Source organism: Vanessa atalanta, chromosome 24, assembly GCF_905147765.1.
Source record: "Vanessa atalanta chromosome 24, ilVanAtal1.2, whole genome shotgun sequence".
NCBI classification, from domain to species: Eukaryota; Metazoa; Arthropoda; class Insecta; order Lepidoptera; family Nymphalidae; genus Vanessa; species Vanessa atalanta.
The window spans coordinates 8,550,706-8,576,795 of record NC_061894.1 but is presented as its reverse complement, the minus strand read 5'-3'; the positions used below and the strand labels follow the sequence as shown (position 1 = coordinate 8,576,795).

The 26,090-nt window shown below is 35.2% G+C and overlaps 1 protein-coding gene across 1 annotated transcript in view; it reads right to left on the bottom strand.

Moving 5' to 3' along the window:
• LOC125073423 (protein CBFA2T2) overlaps positions 1–26,090 on the bottom strand; it is a 78,067-nt gene that overhangs the window by 7,613 nt on the left and 44,364 nt on the right. Inside the window, exons 2-6 of the mRNA XM_047684246.1 lie at positions 23,769–23,841; positions 6,194–6,292; positions 5,899–6,065; positions 5,654–5,800; positions 4,646–4,773 (exon numbers count right to left, since the gene is read on the bottom strand). Coding sequence (XP_047540202.1) covers positions 4,646–4,773; positions 5,654–5,800; positions 5,899–6,065; positions 6,194–6,292; positions 23,769–23,841 — 614 coding nt within the window. The remainder of the gene's footprint in view (positions 1–4,645; positions 4,774–5,653; positions 5,801–5,898; positions 6,066–6,193; positions 6,293–23,768; positions 23,842–26,090) is intronic.

Genomic DNA, 26,090 nt, shown 5'->3' with positions numbered 1-26,090 from the left:
CTGTTTGTGAGATAGCACTGCTCGCCGGTCTTTGCGATGGATATTTAATTATTTATGCAATAGCTTTTAGTTTTATCAAAGGCCGAACTCGGGGAATTTAATTTAAGATTATGATATCTTTAATCTAATGTTTTAAATTACTTTTTTTGAGGGATGCAATTCGTACTGATATCAAATATATGAATGTGAGGTATATTACCTTCTGGGTAGGTTTTTTGCAACGGCTTTTTCGACTAGGTAGGTTTTTTTTTTAGCATGTAAATTTTCCCACTGCGGGGCTAAAGGCCTCTTCTCCCTTTTAGGAGAAGGTCTGGAGCATATTCCAAGCTGCTCCAATGCGGGTTGGCGGAATACACATGTGGCAGAATTTCGTTGAAATTAGACACATGCAGGTTTCCACACGATCTTTTCCTTCACCGCCGAGCACGAGATGAATTATAAACACAAATTAAGCACATGAAAATTCAGTGGTGCCTGCCTGTGTTTGAACCCGAAATCATCGGTTAAGATGCACGAGTTCTAACCACTAGGTAGGTTCCACTCATTTTATCAAATACGTTACCGTCAAATATAAGGTACCACGTAATAATTACACATTCAACAGCCAAACAAACAGTACTTTACATTTTTGTATTCCGGTTTGAAGGGTGAGCCAGTGTAACTACAGCAACAAAGGTCATAGCATCTTAATCCCCAAGGTTGATTCCCCATTGATTGAATAAGGAATGATTAATACTTCTAGAAGTACCAATGTCTATGGTGACCAATCATCATAAACTGGTCCATTAGTCGTTTAAGGTTCAATTTGTATGTAAAAATCCCACTTCCGGTTTCTAAATCCGATCCCTTGTAATTATTGTCAGTAACTTTTATCTCCTCAAGCGAGTCCACGCGTGGTCCAGTACAAGTGCTATCGTCATTTAATACCAATTATAAAACTCATCCAGCAAAATCCGTCCTCTTAACTTTGCTAATCCATGTCCATCCTAATTGAAGTTTTATGTGAACCGATTTATAAGTTGAATCTAGCCAGTGTTTGGATAATCTAGCCAGTGTATGTATTTTTATCTTATGTTGGTTGCTAAACTATTCATGGTATTGTGACGATATGGTCCAATAAGGTTTCTGGTCCAAAAAAAAAAAAATTTTTTCTAAGTCCTTGAATTGAAACGATTAGACCCTTTTTCTATTATAGCGATAATAAGAGGAAATTAACGTCTTAATTATTGTTATGAAAATATGTTCCAAAATATATTTAATTGTAAAACGATACAAAAATTAAACAGACTGTAGATAGAATAGTATAGAGTGAAGTCATTACACGAATTCGATATAATTTTCCAATTTTCCGACATACGTGCCTCCCGAGGCCACGCCAACCCGCCGGTTCTAATAACTCAGCTCTCATTTCGCGCACATGCTAACGAATGCCCATTAGCGCACTCTGCCAAATGGTACCGTAACTCAGCGCTAAACAAAACCGCGGCCTTAACTTATGTACATACGAAACCACGTAATAACGAAATTATAAGTAGTTTCTCTGAATACATCCCTATATATAAAACTTTGAACCGTGAACATGTAACGCAGTAAATAAGAACTTTATTAACACTCACACATACATAAACAGTTATACGAAATTATAGTTCTTTAAACACATGCAAAACATCTGTACAATTCACGTACAACAATAAAATAAAATAAATAATAATAAATAAATAAGTAAATATTGGACAACATCACATACATAATTCTGATCCCAATGTAAGTAGCTAAAGCACTTGTGTTATGGAAAATCAGAAGTAACGAAGGTACTACTTTTTCTCATCGACTCGGCCGGGAATCGAACCTCGGAGTGGCGTACCCATGAAAACCGGTGTATACACTACTCGACCACGGAGGTCGTCAAACAAAATTTTAGATAATTAGTCTTATTAAATGTAGATAAAAATAATGTTAGTAACAAGCACTAAAGCATTTTTTACAACCAGACCTCTTCCAAAGGTTGCCTGGAAGAGATCGCTGTTTTAGCGATAAGGCCGCCTGGTTTCATGCAACTTTTAAATGTTAATCCTTAGTTATAATGTAGTATTTTGTGTTGGTGCAATAAAGCATAAATAAATAAGTTAATGTAGCTTTGAAATGTAGGTTCGAGCAAAACATAGGCTTAATACTGTTTTTAATTCACCCCTCGAATGATATAAATTTCGCGCAGATAAAGCCGCAGGTTTAGCTAGTCTTATATAATACCATCATACATGGTGAATTACCCTTTCCCTTGTGGGATCTTATTAATTGATATATGATACCTACTATCTTTTCATGTTTTGAACAGATATTCTATTAACCATTAATAAAAGACCTCATTCACAAAACCTCCTTGGAAAACGGCTTGTTTATTAAAACAAGGACACGTAAAATCTATCATAAACACATAACTTCTCGTACAGCCTACAAAGACTGGACCGCAAAAATTTGTCAACTATGCCCTGTGGCATGCGAGTGACAGGGTCTTAGGTAGGTCCTTCACTGAACACGAAACGACAGAGCTAATTCGAAGCTATAATATAAAATATACACATAATTTATTAAATGTGCATTCCTTGTATGTAAAGTTTCGTGTATCTCGGCAGGGCTCTAACGTTTTCGCTCAAATTTTGCAATTAGATTCAGTTTTACATTTTAAGTTTCCCTATTTAGATAAGATATTTTTTAAATAAATATATATACAATAGGAAAGTATATAAGCTAAAAATAACAATTAACACTTGAAAAATCCCATTGCTTGGCTAAAGCCTCCTCTCCCATTGAGATTTAGTTTTGTTCTACCGCTCAGCACGACAATTATGAAAGTAGAGTGTTTGAACCCGCAGCTTTGGCTTATATATAAATGTTTTGACAACTGGGATATCTCGGCTCTACAATTAATTTGAAATGGAGCAGCATTCGACGTTTCCGTCGTTTCGGTTTACGTCAGTGCACCTGTGTTTGCACACACTTGTGCACTATATGTCCTGTGCAGCCAGTTCCTTGGGCTGCCGCGAGCAAAATCGGTAAATATTAAATGTATTTCATCGTTGTTAAAAATCAGTCATTGGTTATACGACAAAATTGCGGAGTACCTAAAAGCTTCTTACCTAAAAGCCTATCAGATATATATGTACTTACGTACTTTAATTAACACCATTTTATATTTGATTACTGAAAGTCATTATGTTTAAAAATAAATATGAGAAATGCCAAGAGTACAACAAATATATATCTATTGAAAACAGAATATTACCGGATATATAACAGGATGTAACACAGGCAGCCAGCCTTATGTTTTGATAAAGTCGGCGGTGTGAGGCGAATAACCTGTCCGCGACACACGCGTGTTCTTGAAGGCTATTGGTAGAACATTCACGTCTGACTTTTAGTCAAAGAACAAGTGACACAGTCACGATTAGCTTCAGATGCAAGAATTATCTTAATCATAATTTATGTCATATTAATTATATCGTATTACAACTTGATATTGCGGGCTTGAAAATGTGTTACTAAATTTTAATGTGGACAATTTGAGTTATGGGATGGGTGGACGGACAACCCGGACATATGCACAATAGAGATTTTGATATATCTCTCAGAATCTATATTAATAAGAATCGATATCTACAATCAAATTAACAAAATATTATTATTTGAAAAGTTACTGATAAAAATTAGACATATTATTTACAAATCTGTCTGACAGGAATGAAAATGTTCGAATTAATTTGTAAAATAATATTTAGGGGCTTCCATTCCCCTGTTGCCCAGGGTATCCACTTCTTTGTAGCCCCAGGGCCTTAAAACCCGGTCCCGATGGTCCAGGAAAACATCGCGAGAAAACCTCCATTCATCCATTCATCTAGCTACTAACTTTGCCCTCAAACGGCGAGGGACCCTCAAACTTTAGCCCGGTAGTGAGACTTTTACAGGATTTTTTGTAGTATTAGAAAAACAAAATACAATTATAAACCATTTTCTAAATGATATTACCGATAGAGGCAATGAGATAGTAGAGAGAGAATTTATTTATTTTATTTTTATTAATCGATTTCAAAACCTCTTATTTCGAACACCAACAATAACAGCTGTGACAATAAAAATTTCCCGGATATGTTTAACTTTGCCGATTCATAAATTCAGATCATTTGTTGAAAAAGTTTATGTAAATATTCCTAAGACAAGACCATATGACTCGGAATTTCAAAATCTATCCAATTTTTATTGGTTGGAAATCGGTTGAAAACATCGGTCATATACTTTATCACCAAGCAGTATATTTAGATTTAGTAAATTTACAGGCTCAAGAGACATAGCGTCTTTGTTCCTAAGGTTGGCAACAATGTCTGGCTAGTAAGTGGTCACCTACAATCAGGTGGTCCATTTGCCCACCGATGCCATTAATAAAAGAAACCGACGAATAGGTACTGCAGTTCAATACCTTTTTTCTCTGTCTATTAATATATTGATTATGAAAACCTTATAATATATTTAATCGAGATAGAAAAGAGGTAGGCAGAAAAGAGGTTAGGTATGTCCCTTTTAAAACGTAACACCTTTGTTGGCACCTAAGATGGAAATTCTGAAAAAAGGAAAAAAAATAAGTTCCACTTACGGGTCACTAGCTCGTCGTTTTGCTGCCGCTTCGTTACCGGTTCCTTGTTGCGGCGCGAAAATGTCGCTGCTGTCCCCGCCAGACTCCAATATGAGATGTTCGTGTGATCTTATATATTGTAGAGGTGTCTGAGAAGGAATAAATTATTTAATAAACTATGGCGGAGACACCACCTGCTCATAAAATATTCTACCGTCAAACGGAAATAGTAAGTATTTTGTGTTCCGGTTTGAAGAGTTCGTAAGCCAGTGTAACTGCAGACACAAGGGAAATAGGGGACAAGGGTCACATTGGTTATGTAAGGTATGCCTAATATATCTTACAGGGCCTGCGTCTATGCACGGTGATGGCTACTTACCATCAGATCTTGCTAATCCACCAACCTATTTTATATTACAAAATATTCCAACATACAAACAGTGGTAGATTCTATTTTTAACTAAGTATGCTTAATTATTGATTAAAGAATTTATATTTGTAAGTAATCCCCAATTTATTTTACAACCAGTCATATGTCCAAAGGTTGCCTGGAAGAGATCGCTGTTTTAGCGATAAGGCCGCCTGTTGCATTCATGTTATTATTATTATTATATTGTTATTTTACTTTTTCTCTCTTATGAGGTAACTAAATCCTACACACACGGGCCGTAGCCAAGCTCTAGTAGGAGCTAGGTAATGGCAGCTGAGATGGATGAGGTCGTAAGGAACTTGCGGGTGAGGCGGCAAGTGTTGAAGATTACTGCCTTTTGGAGTAAATGATTAGTGTGATGAGATATGTGTAATATATCGAGACTGCGTTGTAGGCTTTTAGGTACGATCCCAGTTGATGAGATGACTATGGGAACAATATGAATGGTGTCTGCACGCCACTGACGTTTCAGTTCTATTGCTAAGTCTTGATATTTACTAAGCTTTTCCGAAATTGTCAACTGTATAACTGTACTGTACTAACACTCACAACATACAGTTGACAATTTCGGAAAATTATTATTATTTAATAAATTGTACCTGTTTAGTTCTTCTCGCTTTCGCGTGCAAGTCCCTCTGCGCCAAGGGCAGCAAAGCCCTCAGGAAACCAGGCACAGACGCACGAAGTGGATAGTTCGTGCACTCCTGAACGCCTACTTGAAAATCTTCAACGTTCACTACTCCAGCCTGCCAGGAACGTCACAAACATACTTATATAGTTTTCCATGATATATTAGTTTGTTAGCAGAAGTGCCTTGAGTTAAAGTATAACTAATATCACTTACCACAAGGCTGAAAATCAATTGTCGTACTCGTTCGCCTGTATCAGCGCTCACGTCGGAAGCGAATTGCTGAAGCGCTGATAGGAAGCGTCGTAAGCGCTGTAACGCTGGAGCTGATCTAGACCCTTCTGGAAGAGGTGGCGACAGAGATTCCGTTGAAGACAGCGTGGCTATGGACAATTATAACACATTTAATGTATTTGATTACATTTTTTTGTTACATTTTGTAAACGAATTTCCACGTGTCAGGGTAAGGACAGGTGTTAGGATAGATTATTTAATCTTATATTAGAATTACCTGCAGTTCCATTATTTTGTGGGCTTGGTGGTCCAGGAGTCGGAGAGGATCTGGCTTCATCTTGGTCGGGCGATCTCCTGTCCTTGCCGGAAGTGGTAGCTGCAACAAGACGAAATAGTTTAAACACTTGGTCAATAAAATCCCGTAAACCAAATTGGTTATGGATGAAAAACTCTCATTAGTATTTGAACCCTGGACCTAATGATGTGCAATCGTACAAGATAGCGAGGAATTTTACTTGATTACAGATATATTCATTCACAACAAACCCCCATCCCTCTATGTTAAATTGTTTATCAGAGTGTATCAGTTGAGTGAGTTAAGCTGGTGCTTACGAGATTGCTCAGTGTGCGTGCGACGATTACGAGTAATGACAGCAAAAACAAACAAATGTCATTATATTCGATAAGATTATTAATTGAACTTGGAAGGTTGCGCCTTCTTTGGTGAATGGATTCATTGAATCAAACAACCATCATTCAAACGTCAGATAACTTTAATTACAAAAGAAATCTATAATATTTTTATTTAAACCAAGCAAAATAGTTATTGAAACATTACATATAGATTTTATTAAAACGCCGTATCAAAGTCGGTGTTACTTAAATATATAACGGTTGTCCTGATAAATAAATCACGCCGCTAGTTTAGAGACCCCTCCACAGGCTCAGCCTGAGCAAACACGTCGTGCCGATGCATGTCGACCGCTGTTTATACGACAGACGCTTTCGGGTTACCCGACAATCGATTTCATACGAAAAATAGAAGATCATTTTCGTAAAGTATATTCCGATCTTATTTCATGACAAACAAAAACTTCGGTGAAGTTGACCTGCGTGACAAGATACTAACTTCGGGTAGAAGTTCTATGTATACTACTAAGCCGTTTTTCGGAAATAGTAATTGTGGCAGGGCTTTGTGCAAGCCTAACCTGTCTGGGTAGGTAGCACCCATTCATCAGATATTCAAACGCCAAACAGCAGTACTTACTTAGCATTGCTGTGTTCCGGTTTGAATTATGAGTTAGCCAGTATAACCACGGGCATAAAGAACGTAATATCTCATTTCCCAAGGTTGCACATTGGTAATGCAAGATTTTTTTTAAATTTCGTACGACGCTAATTTCTTTGGGCAGCGGTGACAGCTTACCATCAGGTGACATATTTGAGACATACCGATGCCATTAAAAAATAAAAATAAACGATGTTTCAAAAATGATCGTATGTCTACTTGAATAAAGTATATTTTGATTTGAAGACACATATTTCCTTCCATCGAGATAGATACCGTTTTTTTTATTTCTTACGTAATACTAAAAAGTATCACGTAGGCATTCACCATTTCATATATGCGTATTTATATGTTATTGCATAGAATCAATATCATATGTTCCTATTATTTGTAATATACCTTGATATAAATATATCTTTAAATCCACGAGCTAATCCAGCTTCGGTTTGCGGATACACAGCATCATTTGAAGATGAATTGTAGGCACAAGTAAAGCACATGAGAACCTAATTGTACTTGCATGAATTCGAACCCGCGATATTTGGATAACATCCTTATGTATTAATCACTGCCCAATCAAGTCTCAATTATTTTTTAAATGTCTCGTGACAAGACATTTAATTGATTTGAATTGACGTCACATCTACCCACTCAACATCAAAATGTTATACATTTATTATTGTGTTTCAATATGATGGCTCAATGAGCCAGAGTAAATATAATTTACAAACTCAACGAATACTTCATCTTAGATCACATATCACGTGATACATTGATGGTGGACCAAACGATTTACACAACAGTGATGAGGAGATACATACTTAACATCAGATGGCTGATCAGGGTGAGCCTTCTTAAATTAATTTAAAACAAAGGATCTCAGTGTGTGTACTCATGAAACAGTTCTAAAGCTTTTGGTAGATTACGATGGCAATATCGCGTTTATACAATATTTTCGTATAAAGTAACACCGTTGATTGCATCAGCGTTTCCTTCAAACGTTACTCATAAAAACGCTGCATATAAAATCGACCTTGAAACTAATCACAACGTAACGCAGTTAAGCTTTAAATATGGTTTATTATTACTAGTGTCAGCTCAATGGTCTTCTGTCTTATTTCTACTCTAGCAAAAGAAAAGGGACGGCTGACAAACGGAGGAGCAAAACCTACTAAACTGATACTTTGCCTCGATTATAATCGATTATTAATAATTATTAATAAAGAAAATGATATCATATAAATATGATTTAGACCCAATAGCGAGCGCTAAGGAATAATGAAGCTTTTTACTATTGAAAATAATTTTAGAATTTGTTCATTAACTCCGGAGATTACAACACCTATAACAACCCCCCCTCCCCCTACATACCCAAACAAATTTTACCTCTTCACAATATTAGTTAGTACATATATTTAATAATATAAGAAATATAGTTCAGTACGTCTTTTTATTTAATTTGTTCCGATCTCGCTCACTTCGGAACTCCACCCTAAATCGAACCCAACCCTTATACCGCGTGATGAGTTACGTGCGAACGCATAGACAATCACTGCTTACAATTTTAATTTAAAAATTAAGAGAAATTTCTGTTTGAGATTCGTTTAGGGCCTGTTGTAATTTCGAAATCAAAAGGAACTTTCGAAAAACTTCTGAATCATTTTACAAGACTGATTAAAATTAACATTGGTTCGGAATATAGATTCTATCGAGAACCGGCAAGACTAAGTAGTTACTATTTTAATACGAATAGCAATAGATATTTTTTTTCATCCAAGGTTTAATATTGTATAAATGTAATTTATTCACAAATTGTCTAATCAATGACTGCGCACATAACTCAAGAACTATAACAAACACGGAAGTTGATCAAACAGTTATGAGTTAGTTATTTCTTCGACTATTTAAGACATTTAAGAAACTCGGAAATAATACTGAAGGTTAGGCTGTATGGTGCAATCCCTTTGCCTTCACCAAGACGATAATAAATAATAACTATACAACTACCTCCCTATATTTTCTTACGAGTAATTTACCTCTGAAACTACTGGACCCCAGTAGTTACATTGTTCCTTAAGTTGAAGGGTTCCTAACTTAAATTAAGAATGATCATCTCAATACGACTTTTAGTTTTCGAGAAATTCGTGGACAAACATACACTTACGAAATAAAGCACACGTGCTTGGAAGCCTGAATGGATCATCATACACAAATATAATTCAATTCTAACAATGTTACATACATACATGTCGAACTGATAACCTCCTTTTTTTGAAGTAGGTAAAAAATAATAATCTTTTGACGAATTACCATAACAAAAGTGCTTTAGCTACTTACATTGGGATCAGAGTAATGTATGTGATGCTGTCCAATGTTTATTTATTTAATTTTATGATAATGTTTTTGACATTGATTTAAGCGAATAATTAATTACATGAGAATTTGTCGTAAGAGTCGACTTAGGATTTTTGTTTTGTTGTCGAAAACTATCCATCTATCATTCAAAATATACTTTATTCAAGTAGGCTTTTACAAGCACTTTTGAATCGTCATTTAACAAACTATATTAAGAGACAACATAGAAAACTAATGAACTTTTTCTACATCGACTCAGCCGGGAATCGAGCCCGGGACCTCGGACCAAATAGCTCTTGCTTTGACCGTTTAATTTAAAATAATATTTATTTGTAATCATAACAATTTATATGGAAAAATAATATCATTAAATTGTATTATTAGCTTGACTTCTGCTATGTTAAATTGAATATATGTAAACAATTACAAATTAACAATAAAACCCCGCTGAGTTTCTTTCGCTGGTTCCTCTCAGGTGAGGGTGATTTCGTTTCCGAACCAGTGGTAGTGAATAAGTAAGTGTAATGCTTCTATGTCGAATAAAGGAATTAAAATTTACTTAGTTTGTAGACAAAACCATTGCCATTGATGTTCTTGTCGGTTTTTCTTGACAAAATCTACATTACGAAACTTAACTTTTACATTTAACATTACATCGTTGACTCGAACCCTATTAAATATATTTACAACAAGTCTGCGCTTGAACACAATTATACCTGGCGGTGAGGACTGGTGTAGTCTACGAAGTAACGCCATTGAAGGATTTGCGCTAGGAGATTTAACCTTCGAGATAATGGATTGTAATGATCAGCACAGACGCTGAAGGAGTATTCCACATTTCCAATGTGTGTATGACCATGATGAGCAAAACGTACTTTTTTTTACTTGGGGATAGAGCTTTGTGCAAGCCCCACTGAGTTACCACATACACATCAGACGCACACAGTTACACATCAGATATTCTATCGCCAAACAGAAGTACACACTATTGTTCTGTTCCGGTATGAAGGGTGAGTGAGCCAGTGTAACTACAAGTGCAAGGGACATCTTAGTTCCCAAGATTGCTGGCGCATTGGCGATCTAGGTAATGTTAATCTTTCAGCACCATTATCTATAGACGGTTGGAATGTCGATGACGTTGACGTAGGCTTTTATGGAATCTATCCGACGGTAAACAAGTTTTCCTATTTTCTGTGTTAAGTTTGTTTTGATTTTTGTCTGACATAGAATATTAATTAATTTATGTAAAGATTATATAATTAAATATAACATCAAGAACATTGTATATGGACGAAAGCGATATTGCGTTCAAAAAAAGCGAAGTGTGCATTTGACAGAATAAATAAAAGTTTGGTGCTAGTGGTGTGCCGAGTGTACCCGCGTGCGAGCGACAGCCCTCCACTGCAGACTAGTGTTGCTCGTACACCCAACCGAAATGTCGATAGCTGATTATATATTAAATATTTTTTTGATTATAAAAATATTATATTATAATTATTGCACACAAATTTAATAGTACAATAAAGAATATCATAGATTAATCAAACTCTCAACCAATGATATTGCGTCAATTTGCTCTCATGGTTTTTTTCCTATTATGGTTGGAATAGAGTATTAGTATTACAGAGGTAGAGTATATGATGTGTGGGTCGTACCTACCCAGACAGGCTTGCACGAAGTCCTATCATCAAGTAAAAGTAAAGCATCTACGTATTGAACAATTGTTAAAACAGTTTTTAAACTGTTACTTATGTCAAAAGTATCAATCATCAATAATAATCATCAATAATAAGTAATTAATAAAGTCGCGACGCAGTGTACAACTATAATTTCAAGAAACAAACTATATGTTACTCTAGTTGACATCAAATGTTAATATTAAAATTAATTAAAACTTAATCAACGCAATTCATAACAATTTACTAAGAATTCTAATTAAATTTCATATACATAGTTACGTAAATAAAGTACTAAGTTCATAAATCACTATCGATACGAAATCATCGATAGTTAACAACACTTCTCGTTATCGAGTGCTGCGCGTGGCAGGCGACACCTCGCCCGGGGCTTTTCATCTCAATTACTACGAAAATATTGTAGAGAAACAGTAAAACTAGAAACACTTATGAGGTGTACGAAGATATACAAATATTTTATTTATTTATATATCTATGATCAGTGAATAGTTTGTCCTCACTGACTTTTAACGCACAGAAAAAACTTTTGAGTCTTGATGCTGATATTTGGAACATATAATTGTTTTATAGCATAAGCATCCTAAGAAATATTTTTTGGTTAAGGGCGGAATGGGCTGGGTGACTTTGCGTGAATTTTACTCTTATGATATCAAGGCGTGGATGTCACGAGAACGTAGTGTACAAAGACATAATACATTTAGTTATATGTCTTAAGGTGGAAGTTGTATGATAGACCAAAATTATCATTTCTATCTATTGAATGGTTTAAGACGACAAGCATACAATAATTCATTTTTATTTATATGTATAACTAGTTGCCACCTGCAGCTTCGTTCATTAGGGTTTGGTATCCAGGTTTTAGGCATAAAAATTACCAATATCTCTCCTTGGAAGTCAAGCTTGCTTCATACTAAATTCTTCAAATTCGATTAATTGGTTTGGTCGTCAAAGCGCAACAGACAAACAGATAGAGTTACTTTCGTATTTATAATATTAGTATAGACAATGGCTTATAAAACTTTATATTTTTGGCAAGAAATTTATTTAATAGTAAGTGATCTTCAAATCATACAAGGTTAAAATATAGTTGGGGTAGATTATGTCGTCCAGCAACAAGCAAGACCGACCGAGATCAGCCGTCCAATGCGCTGTGCTGACAGGATGATCAGTGGCCACTAGTGTATGGAGGGCACTACTCGTGAAGAGCCCTCGGTCCCATCGTGATATATCGGTTAATATAATTGACATCACTCCAATTGTTTTATGTTTATTTGTTTCTGTACATCTTAAACTGACAAGGATATACGATTTTAAAAAAGTGCTATTATGGTGTCGTGCCGATTTTCGCTCGGCTCAAGTTATAATAATTAGTTATAGTTTTTTAATATGTAAAACATTATCTTAATAGGAAATTTGAGAGACATTGTTAGAGCTGTTGCCAAATGCAATTATTTTAAACAAAAGAAATAAATTTATTGAAAAGAATTTCAATTTGTGTTTTTTTTTATTTGAAGCCGAAGGCCAATTATTGAAGGCTCTGCAATGAAAATTGTGAGTTCAATTCCTGGTATTATAACCTTTTCGTATCTTATATCTGTTGATCATGTTTTGTTTTTTATGACGTAATGTAATCGATATATTTAGGTTCACCCTCTTTCAGGGTAAAAATCGAAAAATATCGATCCTAGGAAAAAGTGATAAGGACCAAAATTGTAGAAAATTTAATTCCCAACAACTAATAAACGAGTTATTCGATAAACAAAAAAGTCATCTTTAAATTTAAAATGGCGGATGACGTAACAGGGTTCGAATCCCAAAATCCAAAATGTTGACTAATGATTTCCGACTGAAAATTTCTGCTTATATTTTTCGAGGTCAACCACGTTTGTGATCTTATTCGACTGGGCTATCCCGAATGAGCAAAAACTAAGACTCAAACTGAAATATTCTGTCAGAATTTAACATTTACAAAATGCACAGACAACATAAATAAAACCTGTGTTAAATTTCCAATCTTTATACGTCATAAAAGGTACAACTATTGAATATCATTTTGTAAATCAACTCTTTAAATATTGAAGCAAATAACAGTAATTTGACGACTGAACGAAGCCGATAATCATACATGTTTGCCTTTGTGGGCTGGTAGCTATTAAATATTTATGTTCAAGGAAAAGGTAGAAACATACTGATTTTATTATTTTTATATTTTTATTTAATCGTCTGTAAGTGGTTTAATGTTTTATACAGCACAATGATGACGTCCTTCTGGTTGATTTCGTTCACAGCGCCCATTCTCTGAGAATACTGAAATACAGGAGTTCATCTTGGTGGTGGGATTTTGTGCAAGATTAGGTGGCACCTACTCATCATATATTCTAGTACCAAAAAACGATAACTGTCGTGTTCTGGTTTGAAGGGTGAGTGACCCAGTTATTAAATGACGATTTAAAAGTGCCTCTAAAAGCCTACTTCTAAAAGACAGGCAAGGGACATATCATCTTTTTTTTCTTACATTACCAACATATGAGCAGTGGTGACCACATACCGTCAGCCCATTGCCAGTCCGCCTCACAATAAGACATGAAAAAAAGTCCTCGATTTTGTCCGAACACACAAACAATGTCTATTCCCATACTGTAATAATCTGAGTGTAGCTTCCAAATTTAAGACTGTTACTATGAATTAAAAGGAAAACCAATTAATTATTATTTGGCTCCAACCGGCTATTAAAGGCAGAACCTAGAAATCTACAGCTTTATAAATTAACCACTAGAACCACGAAGCAAAAGTAAAAAGTATAAACGACTTCACACCTAAACTAACATCGTAAGGCTTCTAAGATGCTGTTGTCACTGTCGGTCGGTCTCTTTCACTCATTAAAGATATTTGACAATAGAATTAATTTCTAGGGTGAATTATGTACAGCACAGAGTCCTAAACTAACACAGAATAGGCCTTCAAATATTATTCCGTGTTAGGTTAGGACTTTGTGATATTTTTAAATTAAATTGGATTAAATGGTAAGTATACAAAAAGGCAATTAACATTTATATATCCAAATCGGTTATTAAACAGCGAAATTCCGAGGAAACTAAAATAAAAAAACAGCCGAATTTTGACAACAGTATTTTTTTGAAGTCACTTAAATAAAGAACAACTTCTAGGTGTAACTTGCATGACAACTTTGAACGATATATGTAGATTTAAGAAATAAGCCTATTTTATAAATACAGTGCAACCTTAATATAACGTAAAACCTTAAAGTCACCACTAATTTTTTTTGTTACCTACCATTAATTGTTTTCAAAAAGAAAGTATATACAATAATTTACAGACAAAAATGTGTTATCATTTATTAGTAGAAATTGTCACAAGATAAGTACGTAATCTGAGATGAATAAAACGATTTTACCTCCTTATAACGAATTTTAGACCAACCTAACCTCCACAAAACAAACCTCAGTTTAACGATTTACTTGATATAGCGAATATTTAGTTGTTATATCGAGGTTGCCCTGTATATATGATAATTTCATAAATTGTGCTTCCATTGTAATAGGTCATAAGAGACAATCATATTAATCGATTTGAGGCCGTTCCGAGAGTAAACAGCATTAATAATGTGCCGTGTGAACTCGCCGCCTGGCTCCACTGACGATTGGAGACAAAGGAAAATAAACTCTACACCTCAACGATAGAGTTCAAATTAAAAAATATGATTAGTTCTTCTTTAAAGCGAATAAGAATTTGAACTAGTACTTTACCATGGTTTTTGTTAAATAGAAAAGCGTTTCTGCATATTGGGATGCTAAGGGTAAGTTTAAGAAGTAACAAGTGAGTTTAAGTAACTAACAGCTGATAAATGTCCCACTACTGGGCATATTGTTCTTTTTAACCAATTAAAAAAAAGACAGAGATTCTCAAATTGGTGGTATTTGTTTTACGTTTATTATTTCGGAACCGTAATCGATTTGGAAAATTATTTTTTTACTTGGGACGAAATATTTCCCGGTCGTTATTAAATTCGAAGAAAGAAAGCGGTGTAACTACAGGCACAAGGGTGTAACATCTTAGTTCCCCTGGTTGGTGGTGCATTGGCGATGCAAGGAATGGTTACAACTTTTTACTGCGTCAATGTCTATGTGCTGTGGCTCACCATCAGGAGGCCCATTGCTTGTCAGACAATCAAATTTTAAGGCCTCGAATTTTCTTCATAAATTGTTTGCTCGGAGTATTATCAGAAGTCGGTTTTATTTATGTACAAATTTATATGATTAGAAGAAGGGTTAGTACCTATTTATTTCATCTGACTCACACAGCTTTCCTGATGATGTGTTCCTTGACCATGAATTATAAACTCATATTAGGCACATGAAAATTCAGTGCTTGCACGGGTTTGAGTCCAAAATATTTGATTACTATTCAAGTGATTTACTACTAAGGGCCATATTTAGGGGAGGGCAACCGAGGCAACTGCCATGGGGCTTCCACATTAGAGGGGGACAGTGATTCCGACAAGTTAACAAATATCTATAAAATAAATAATGTTACTAATTAATGTTTTAAAATTTATCTTTAATTAAAATGTTCTAATTAATTCATAATATATTTATTAGGGTCTCCCTGCCTCTGTTGGTCTAGGGCCTCTACTACTCTGTGGCCCCAGGGACCGACCTCCCGACCTTTAAATCCGACTCTGTAACTACTGGGTAGTTGTTATAGTTACGTAATAACACAAGTATATTCTCGTAAGGGTAGGTCCAAGGTTGCTCGTGATGGTAAAGATTAATCGCTCACCGCCTTTCTAATAAACATTGTATAGCGACTGTATACACAATGCTTTGTCTTTTTCTCTCTAATGAAAAATTACTGATAACAGAAAGAGATATATCCCTTTTTGTAAATAATTTAGTCAATATATACGATTATTAGTCGTTTCAGCTACGCAGATGGGCTTACGCATAGCCCTACCACCAAGTACAAAGGCCTACCACCAAGTCTCAAGTCCTACTACCAAGTTTAGATGGAATACGTATTACAGAGCTTCATTCGATGCATGTTTTTCAAACGAAGATTTCCGGAAGCCGAGCACGAGAATTATAAAAAGAAATTATTACAGTACGGCAATTATATCTCTTATATATAATGTATAAAAATAATAATACTATCTCTAATATTTAAAAGGGTTTGGTTGTTTGAACGCGCCAATCCCAGGATATACTATTCTTATACTAGAACTGACTATATAACAATACGCTCTGACGTCTTGGAGAAGAAGCGTTAAAAGTAAAAAATAAAATAAGAGCTTATAAATGGCCCAACCTTCTTTTAAAGAGGTTTGGACTATGTTCCACCTCGCTGCTCCAATGATGGTTGGCGGCAAAATTATAATGAAATTAAGACCATGTTTTCTTACGATGTTTTCCTTCATCGCCAAGCACGAGATGAACTATAAACAAAAGTGTTTGTCTAGGTTTTAACCTGCCATTTTCAGTTAAGATTTTCAGGTTCATTTGGATCATGGGCTTGAATTAATGCTTAACGCAAGTTTTAAAAAGAGCGAGACAGCATGACAAAGATAACTTGTCTTGATAAAGATGTTTCAAGCGGGTTTTTAAAGACATTATAATTTTCCATTTGCATTGAATTAATTTAAAAACACATTACGCTTAAAACCTTCAACAATTTCCAACATATTTCGTCCCTATAAAAGATTTAAATGAATTTTCTATTCAAATGTTAGCAAAACAGAGAATGCGTCAGATGCACGTCTTCCCAGGGAAGTTTCTGAGGGTTAGAAGGGAACTTCTGATCGCTCTCGTGCTAATAAAAATTTCAATTCCATCGTACTATGTTTTATTACGAAAATGTCTTTGGGAATTGCTTTTTCTGAACTTGTATACCTATCTGACAAGATTTTATTGTCCTTGTTTCAATTCTTACTTTTGTGGTTATGAATTATGTAAATATATCTATTTTTTTTTGTTGATATAACACACACACATCTAAATATAGTAGTTAATCTGTACTAATATAATAACGAAAGTAACTCTGCTGTTACCACTTCACCGCTGTACCGATGTAGATGAAATCTGGTATGGAGTTTGAGTACCATTTTTTAATTCACCCCTCCGGAAGTATTATAGGGGGTGACGGTTTGTGTACTATAGATAAAGTTTTCTAAATTTCGCGCGGGTAAATCCTCAGGTTCGACTTGTAATAATATAAATATAAAAGATGTTATCTTATGTAAGATTACATATATGATGAATGGCGTGGAGTTATTATGCCTGATATGTTTTTTTTTTGGTGTCAATATTTATATGGTATGAAAAAAATCGCTTCCGTACTGTACACTAAGATCTTTTAAGCGGATTTGAATGCGGTTGTCGTCAATAAACAACGATTCAAGAGCAAGATATATGTATATAATATTTTTATAATATAAAAGAGAGGAGACCTGAAAAACAAGATCTGTCTTTTTATGTCAATCTAAAGTTTTTATAAAGACGCTTATTTTCGTAGAAGCCGGCTCATCAATGTACTCTAGAATCCAAATGTCGCACCGATAGAAGCCTTACGTTTAAAAATTTGATCAAATTATACTTTGATTTTTATCATTAATTATTGATACATATTATCATTAAATGAATCGCAAAGAACTTATTTTTTGACTGTCGAATCAATTTTTTTTTTGTCAGAGGTGGCAAACGAGCAGGAGGCTCACCTTATGGAAAGTGATTACCACCGCCCATGGACATCTGCAACACCGGGGGGCTTGCAGGTGCGTTGCCCGCCTTTCAGGAAAGAGTACGCTCATACTAAGAGCCCTAATGTTTGGTCAGGGTTTTATGAGCTGGAGTTTTTAAAGAATAAATTATATCTTGTGCCGTTACCTAATGTAACATAGTTACACGTTACAGATGTTAAAAGTGCAAGTAAAAATATTGGAGATATTACTAATAACTATTTCATCATTATTTCGAATCTAGATAGAGTGTCGCATTTCGAAAGAACTAAAATAAAACGAGCTAACTTTATTACCTAGATGTGTGTGACAGCCACGGTCGATACTCACCAAACGTCAGACTAGTTTACTATGCACGCACACTAGTTGCTTGTACTTAGTGACCAACTGCTGGCCACTATTTATTTCGACGCGTGCTCAGTTTTGACAGTCTATCTAGACATTTAAATAACCAGTTTGTAGCGCACGGCTTCGCTTGCGTTTTAGTATTTGGTCGTTAGGTGTTGTGCATAAAGCATGTCCTTCATTAAAGTTTAAGTTAACTTCATAACAAATTTCATCAAATTCAGCAACAGACAGACAGACAGAGTTGATTTCGCATTTATAATATTATTAAAGATGAAGCTTTCATTTATGTTTATAAAATCGTTCACGACCAAAACTACTAAGTCTTTAGATTTAAGCTCAAATTTGGAACAAAGGTTTATTTTATAACGTCAGCATCCACTCAAAAAGGATGTTTGGAAATTTAAACTTTATGAGCGAAAATTTTACTTTGGATAAAATGAGGGTTTTTTTTTCAAAGGGTTACTTTGAATAAAATGAGTACAAAGTCGGGCCGGACAAGTAGTTCGATTATATTTGATGTATGGATGGATTGTGTGAAAGACGATATGGCTAGAAAGAATGTTACTTGGGAAATGACGTCCGACAGAGAAGTATGGAAGAAGAAGACATGCTGCGCCGACCCTAAATAAAATGGGGATAAGGGCAGGAGGATGATGATAAGGTGCGATAAGTAAGTCCCAGTCTAATCAAATGCACGAGGAATATAATAATTTGGCTACCATTGTTGGTAGCGGTTGGTATGCACTGTGCTATGTGAACATCCTTTCACTGGATTACAATTTTAAAGTACAGTACAACAACGATCAGAACAGTAACAACAGTCTATAGTAATATATTCTATCACATTCTTTACAGTGTTGTCTGATTCCACAAAGAACTGTTACCATAAATGATAATGAATTTATTAAAAAAATACATAAATGGGCCAGTGGTGGGTGGCCCTCCTCTCGTTTTGAGGAATTAGGTGTTTAATCCTCTATGATTGATTCATGAAAAATGTTTAGGTGTATCATTCAATACACTTTTTTTAGCTGATCCTTGACAATTATTGTTGAATCTGTTCCGTGTAAATCGATAGAGTATGTATTACGAAATATACGATTTATGTAGACAGTAGTTTTCGCGCGCAGTTTCGCATTTCAGGGGTTGGTTCAGGTACCATTCATACACCCCGGGAAGCCCTCGCAGGCCCGCATGGGGCCGACCGTCAGGACGTCACGGTAGCTTTCGAAAACGATCCTGTGTCGCCCATCGAAACTACAGAGAGGGTACCGTTGGTATTTTAGTAAGTATTCCGGTATACTAGGGTCGTCTTTGGTACAAGCAAGTTCCGCATACGCTCCACTTCACGTGGGAGAAACGCTTTCTGCGAGAAAAAAATATATATAGAGAAGGTCATTCGTTAATGATACCTTTTCAATATATATTTTAATGATATTGTGTGCAATATCCTTTTAAATTATCTATAGCCTTGCGTTATTCAATGCATAAGCTAATATTATTATTGTAAAGTTTCTATGCGTGATAGAGTAACAAACATCAATACATACAAACTTCCGCCTCGATAATATTAGTAAGGATTTATTCCACCCGTGAAATATGGACGGCTAGCTAGTTCTAAATAACTGTCGGATTCACTAATTTGTTTACGACGTGTAATCATTTTTGCTATCAACATTAATCTGTCACCACCACGCTGTTCGTCCCACGGTATAATAGCGGTCACCGTTTATTCTGATTTATCGATAAAAACTCTAGTAAGCTCGGATAATGGTGAAATAAATTTTTAGTGCGATATTCCATCGTCGAATTCAAATATCTAACCAGCACTCAAACGTCGAAGTTTAAAAAATGAGAATTTCAAAGATGTTTTCCCGTGAAACGTTACGTATAAAAACGTTGTCCTCGAATTTGACCTCAAAATTTTACTTACAAGTACGAATTTTATCTAATTTTAGATATATCTGTACTAGTTTCAGGTGCTTAACTCAGGGCAGATGTTTTGAGGTTACGTAGGCAGAAACATTAGGACCTTACCTATGCAATTGCCGACTCACTTTAGAATTCCAAATTCAAATTAATTTTATAATATAGCTATGACATTTATTTTAAGCAATCTATTGTTGAATTGTTTTTCCGCCGTTTGATTGTTTTTGAAATCGCTGTTTCGAATTTTGAAAAAGTGACGGTGGTGGACTTTGTGTTTGATAGGATCGGAGAAAGTTCTGCCTTCACTTTTGTTGTTTTCCGTGACATGGTGTGTAAACACATATTGTGAACAATACAAAACCAAATTAAAAAAATCCTCTATTCAATATAGAAGTATTACACTTACTTATTGATTGTCAAATTAATCACTACCACTAAACACTGGGCTTTTCTTGAATTTACCAACTATACTCAAAGCCCATGACCTCTAGATCTCCAGCCTTACATAGTCGAAAGCGAATTTTGTCAGGGTAGGTCCGAGCCTAGGACGACAATAATGCGCGGGGGGGGGGGGGCAAAACTTGATGTAATTTTAGTAATGGTTATATATGTAATTAAAAATGTGTACATAGCCTTTAACAAACGAATTTGCTTGTTTATTTTACTATTAAAAGTTATAGGGCAGCCTTGGTATGAAATCCACCCAAGATCACTAGACCATTAAGGTAGTTATTTGACAATGTAAGGATTGCTTCACCGACCATGCGACCCTTTGTGGTAAGGCTTTGTGCAAGGGTCTGATGGCGCATTCATATGAGTAATGATTAATTAAATTACATATATCTATGTGGTGATTGCTTTAGATCAGGTGTCCCATTCGCCAGTTCCTCTACATACTGTATGAAAAACATGTTCCATAAAAATAAATAGTTCGATTAGTGTTGTTTTATTACCATTATTTAGAAGATAAAAATCGTAATGTAAATGTTGTCTTAGATTTTCGCGATTATTACACATTGAAATAAAACTAGTTTTTAACGGATTTAATCGCGTATATTAATTATTTTAACATCCCGACGTTTCGAGCACTTTGCAGTGTTCGTGGTCACGGGCAGACAGTCTGCCCGATTAAATCCGTTAAAAACTAGTTTTATTTCAATCGTAATGTATTTGTAAATAAATAATGAGATCAGTAGTCGCGTGTTGAGGTTGTGTCTACGGCGTATTACTCACAGTCGGAATTTTCGCTGAAAGCAAATACAACGCTCTTTATAGAATGGATGTTACGAAGATCTAAAGATACTGGATACATTTTTTATGTGGAAAATTAAGCACAGACAATTTAATTAATGTCGAGTTAAATCCGTCGCTCCTCTTAGGAGCTTGGATGCGCCCAATTAGTACTGTATCATAAATATTAAAAGCTGACTTCGATTACACTACCGTTCCGTTTGTGTGGGATCTCTTATGTTGGCACACACAATATTGGGCTATAAAACTTGCACAGTAGAATACGCTGCGCTTTTCTGGATAAATTACCTTAAAATAATAACGAAAGCGAGTCATTTATAATATCAATACAAGTCAAAGTAAAAAATAATACACTACGGAATATTTTCTAGAAATACAACAAAAATGAAATTCAATTGTCTAGTTGTTTGGAATCGAGATTCTACTGAGACGAATCAGGAAGATCAACTTTCTAAAGACTATCTATAAAATAACAATTATCCAGTTAAAAAACCTATCATTAAAACCTACTAAAATGCAGAGCAGTACGCCCTAACTAAGCACTAGATACCACTTGTACAAACAAAGGACTTCCCCCTAAAACAGCCACGGAGCTCAGTTCGGCAACCGTAATGCCGCTTCTAAAACAACTCAGATCTGCGTCGCAGAACCGCTCCGTGCCGCCCGTCGCTATCGTTAGATTATGATCGCCTCACACTTGTCAGTTCCCACAAACAAGCCTACAGAATAATACCTGATTATATACATATATAGTAAACGTACTATATACTATAAGGGCGATATTGCTTTAAACGTTTTCGAATCGTGATGTTTTTGCGACACGAAAGTGAGTTATATATATATTTTTTATTTTTTATATAAATTCGTAAGCAAGTGTGCCACATGGTGGTGAGTGTCACCATTGTAGACATTTGCGTTGTAAGAAATATTAACCTTAACGGGAACACAATACTAAGTCCTGCTGTTGTGATTGGTGACTCGTAAAGGAAAGCTCTTAAGTATAGGGTAGGTACTGTGACATGGCCGAGTGGTTAGAGCGATCTTAACAGAAGATAACCAGTACAAAGTCAGACTAACACTTCTATGTTAATAATATATCTCGCGTTCGTAATAAAACCTGCTTAAGTCGAGTACAAATTTTTAGGAGCGTAGAGGTTGTTGGTAGGACGTCCTAAGCAAACATGGATGGAGTGTGTGAGGTGGGAAATGAAGAGAGTCGAGCAAAAATCTATCACATATGTGTCCATCAACTCACATTAGAGCTGCGTGGTGGACTAAGGTCACATCTCCACAAAAGAAGAAAACACCTAAGTCCAACAGTGGGACGATAAGATATTGATTTATCTTGCTTATTTTTTTATGACACCGATATAACCATATACTGGGTGCCATATTTCGGCATGTAGGGTGACATAACGAAGGGTGCCGTGATTAGCGAGGCGTTATGGTATTGATTTATTTGATTGATCTATTTCGTCAAAATTCATAAACACTAGTACCCGAGGTGGGGTATTTCTATGTGTTTTGTTTTTTTATGTAATTGGTAGGCCATTAGATGGTAAGTGGTCACCACCACCCATAGACACTGACGCTGTAAGAAATATTGAATATTCCTGAAATCACACGAATGCACCCACTTTGGACGCTAATATATTATGACCCTTTAAAGTGGAAGTCGGCATTACTAACTCTTATTATTTGATAGTAGAATATATCGTGAGTAGGTGGTACTTTCACAAAGGCCAACCAATAAAATAACTTGTACTTTACAAATAAGTAAAATAATGCCTCGTAAATATTAGCCCTATCATGGGCCACTGGTAATAAAATAATGTTAACAGACCTTTGTGGGTTCATACTCCCTTATCGCTGATTTACTTATACTTAATTCGTGTTTAAAAATCATCTCGTGTTTGAAGTTAGAGTTTTATTAAACGGGTAATATTTTTAACGTTCCGCAAATAACGTACAGTTGGGCAACGTCCACTTCTCTATAGACTTCTCCGTCGAGCAAGAGATAAATCATAAACACAGACAGGCACATGAAAACTTGCGGCCTTACTTAAAAACATTGCTTGGCAGATGTTTAGTCAATAGTACTCTCTCTTTCTGGCATCATTGATTTGACATTCGATAGAAAAAGACAGAACACTGGGTCTTCATATCTCGTATCATATCTGTCACCCATATCACAGTTTTATTATAAGTATGTTAATTTATCGAACAAACTCACATTTCCGTCTTTCGGTTGTTGTGGGTTGATTGTAATCTTTATCTGGAATTTCTTCTTTCACCTTTGCCTCCATCTGCAAATAAAAACATTTTCATTATAATTTAAAATGCAACATCCTCCATTGTTTCCTTATTTCAGCTCTTTGAGTTTCATTTCAATAGGATCTTCATTGTTATGGACTATTTTGGGAAACTAACAGGCGACCTGGTGTTAAATAGACACTACTGTTCATAGACATTAGCAAGATCATTTTGACTTGATTTTTTAATTTTTTTTTATAATATATATTTTTATAAGCTTTTATTTAACTTGCAATGTAAGTATGTATGTATGTGTGTGTGAAATCTTCCAACTCAACTTAGAATTAGATATCTTTAACCGATTAGTTTTATTGTACTTTATAAAAGAACTCATTAATTCCACTTGGAATATATTTTTTTAATAGTAAACATACAGACAGACAGACTTAGGTTTTAAGCGTTCCGTACCAGTTTAGGGTGGGACTGATAACTATTATCCTCCACGTACATATTATATACATAAGGTTTTAAGTTAAATGTATTCTATGAAAATGTAAACCGGCTTTATCAGTAAAGTTCCGTTTATAGAAACGTTCTAAAATTAAATATTATACCAACACTCGCACTTGACCGAGTTGGGCGGCTGGGTTCCGTCACAATTGCGCTGGTAATGGAGATACGAACCATCTGTCTTGGCGTCACTCCATAGAACAAATTGATGCAGAGACAATAATAGTATTTACTTGTTTCTCTTCACGATATCGGTTCTACGACTTCGTAATCTCTTAGACGTCTTTAAAAATCAGGGTTCGCGGATATATATCACGATACATATCAATTGATTTTTTCCTGTCTTCTGAACAACACTCATAGATCTATGCTTAAGGCTTGTATCTGAATGATTACTTTTTATGATTAGTCGATTACAAATTAATATTAAAATAAAATTAGTTGATTTATCTCACAAACAAATGAAGATATAATAATGAAAGGTTTTTAAGTGTTCATGAAAAATTTCTTTCTCAAATAGATAGACACTAATTCCTTTGTTACTTTTTTTAATAATTTCGACACTTGTATTATTTTACAAATTCCTTTCACATTTTTAAATGTTTACAGAATGAAATATGTTTCGTTTTCTTAGCTTGGATATATATCAAATATATATCCAAGTAAATAAATTTAAGTAAAAAAACATCACAATAAGTACAGACAGGTATGTGTGAGCAAAAAATGTCTTTTTTTTTATGATATAGGTAAGTGGTCACCACCGCCCACAGATAATTTAAGAAATATTAACCATTACATTACCAATGTGCCACTAACCTTCGGACCTAAGATGTTATGTGTGTGCCTGTAGTTACACTGGCTCACGCACCCTTCAAACCGGAACCAACATATACTGAGTACTGCTGTTTGGCGGTATAATATCTGATGAGTGGGTGATACCTACCCAGACGGGCACAAAGCCCTACCACCTAGTAAAATCACACCTCAAAAATACGTAGAAGAGAATTTATAGTGATGGTGCTTATGGAGTTAAGAGGAAAGATTTTGAACAGTACCTTAGCGCGTAATAGTAGGTCAGTAAATTAAGACAAAATAATTTTAACGACTCCCCTGTTCATCAAATCAAAAATAATTTATTCAAGAAAGCTTTTACAAGCACTTTTGAACCGTCATTTTACAGAACTGTATTAAGTAAAGCAACCACCGGTTTGGAATGTAGATTCTACCGAACCGGCAAGAGACTCAGTAGTTACTATTTTAAAAAATTAGAATACAAATTTAAAATAGGTTAACAATTGTATATAATATAATTATATAATCTGTCTGAGAGTCAAAAAGTATTAGATCCACGCTTTTCGATCATCTATACGTCGTGTGTTGAAAAATACGCTTTATTTATTAATGTTTTTTTAACAAATTCAGAGCTGAGTTGGCCCAGTGGTTAGAATGCGTGCATCTTAACCGATGATTTCGGGTTCCCAGGCAGGCACCACTGGATTTTCATGTGCTTAATTTGTGGTTTTCGACGGTGAAGGAAAACATCGTGAAGAAGCCTGCATTTGTCTAATTTCAACGAAATTCTGCCACATATGTATTCCACCAACCCGCATTGGAGCAGCGTGGTGGAAAATGCTCCAAACCTTCTCTTCAAAGGGAGAGGAGGCCTTAGCCCAGCAGTGGGAAAATTACAGGCTGTTAATGTTGAAGTTGTCTTCGAATACACGCCACCTTCACACTATACACGGAACTGCGAACACTTTATTTCAAAAATTTAAATTTGAAATTGTTATTT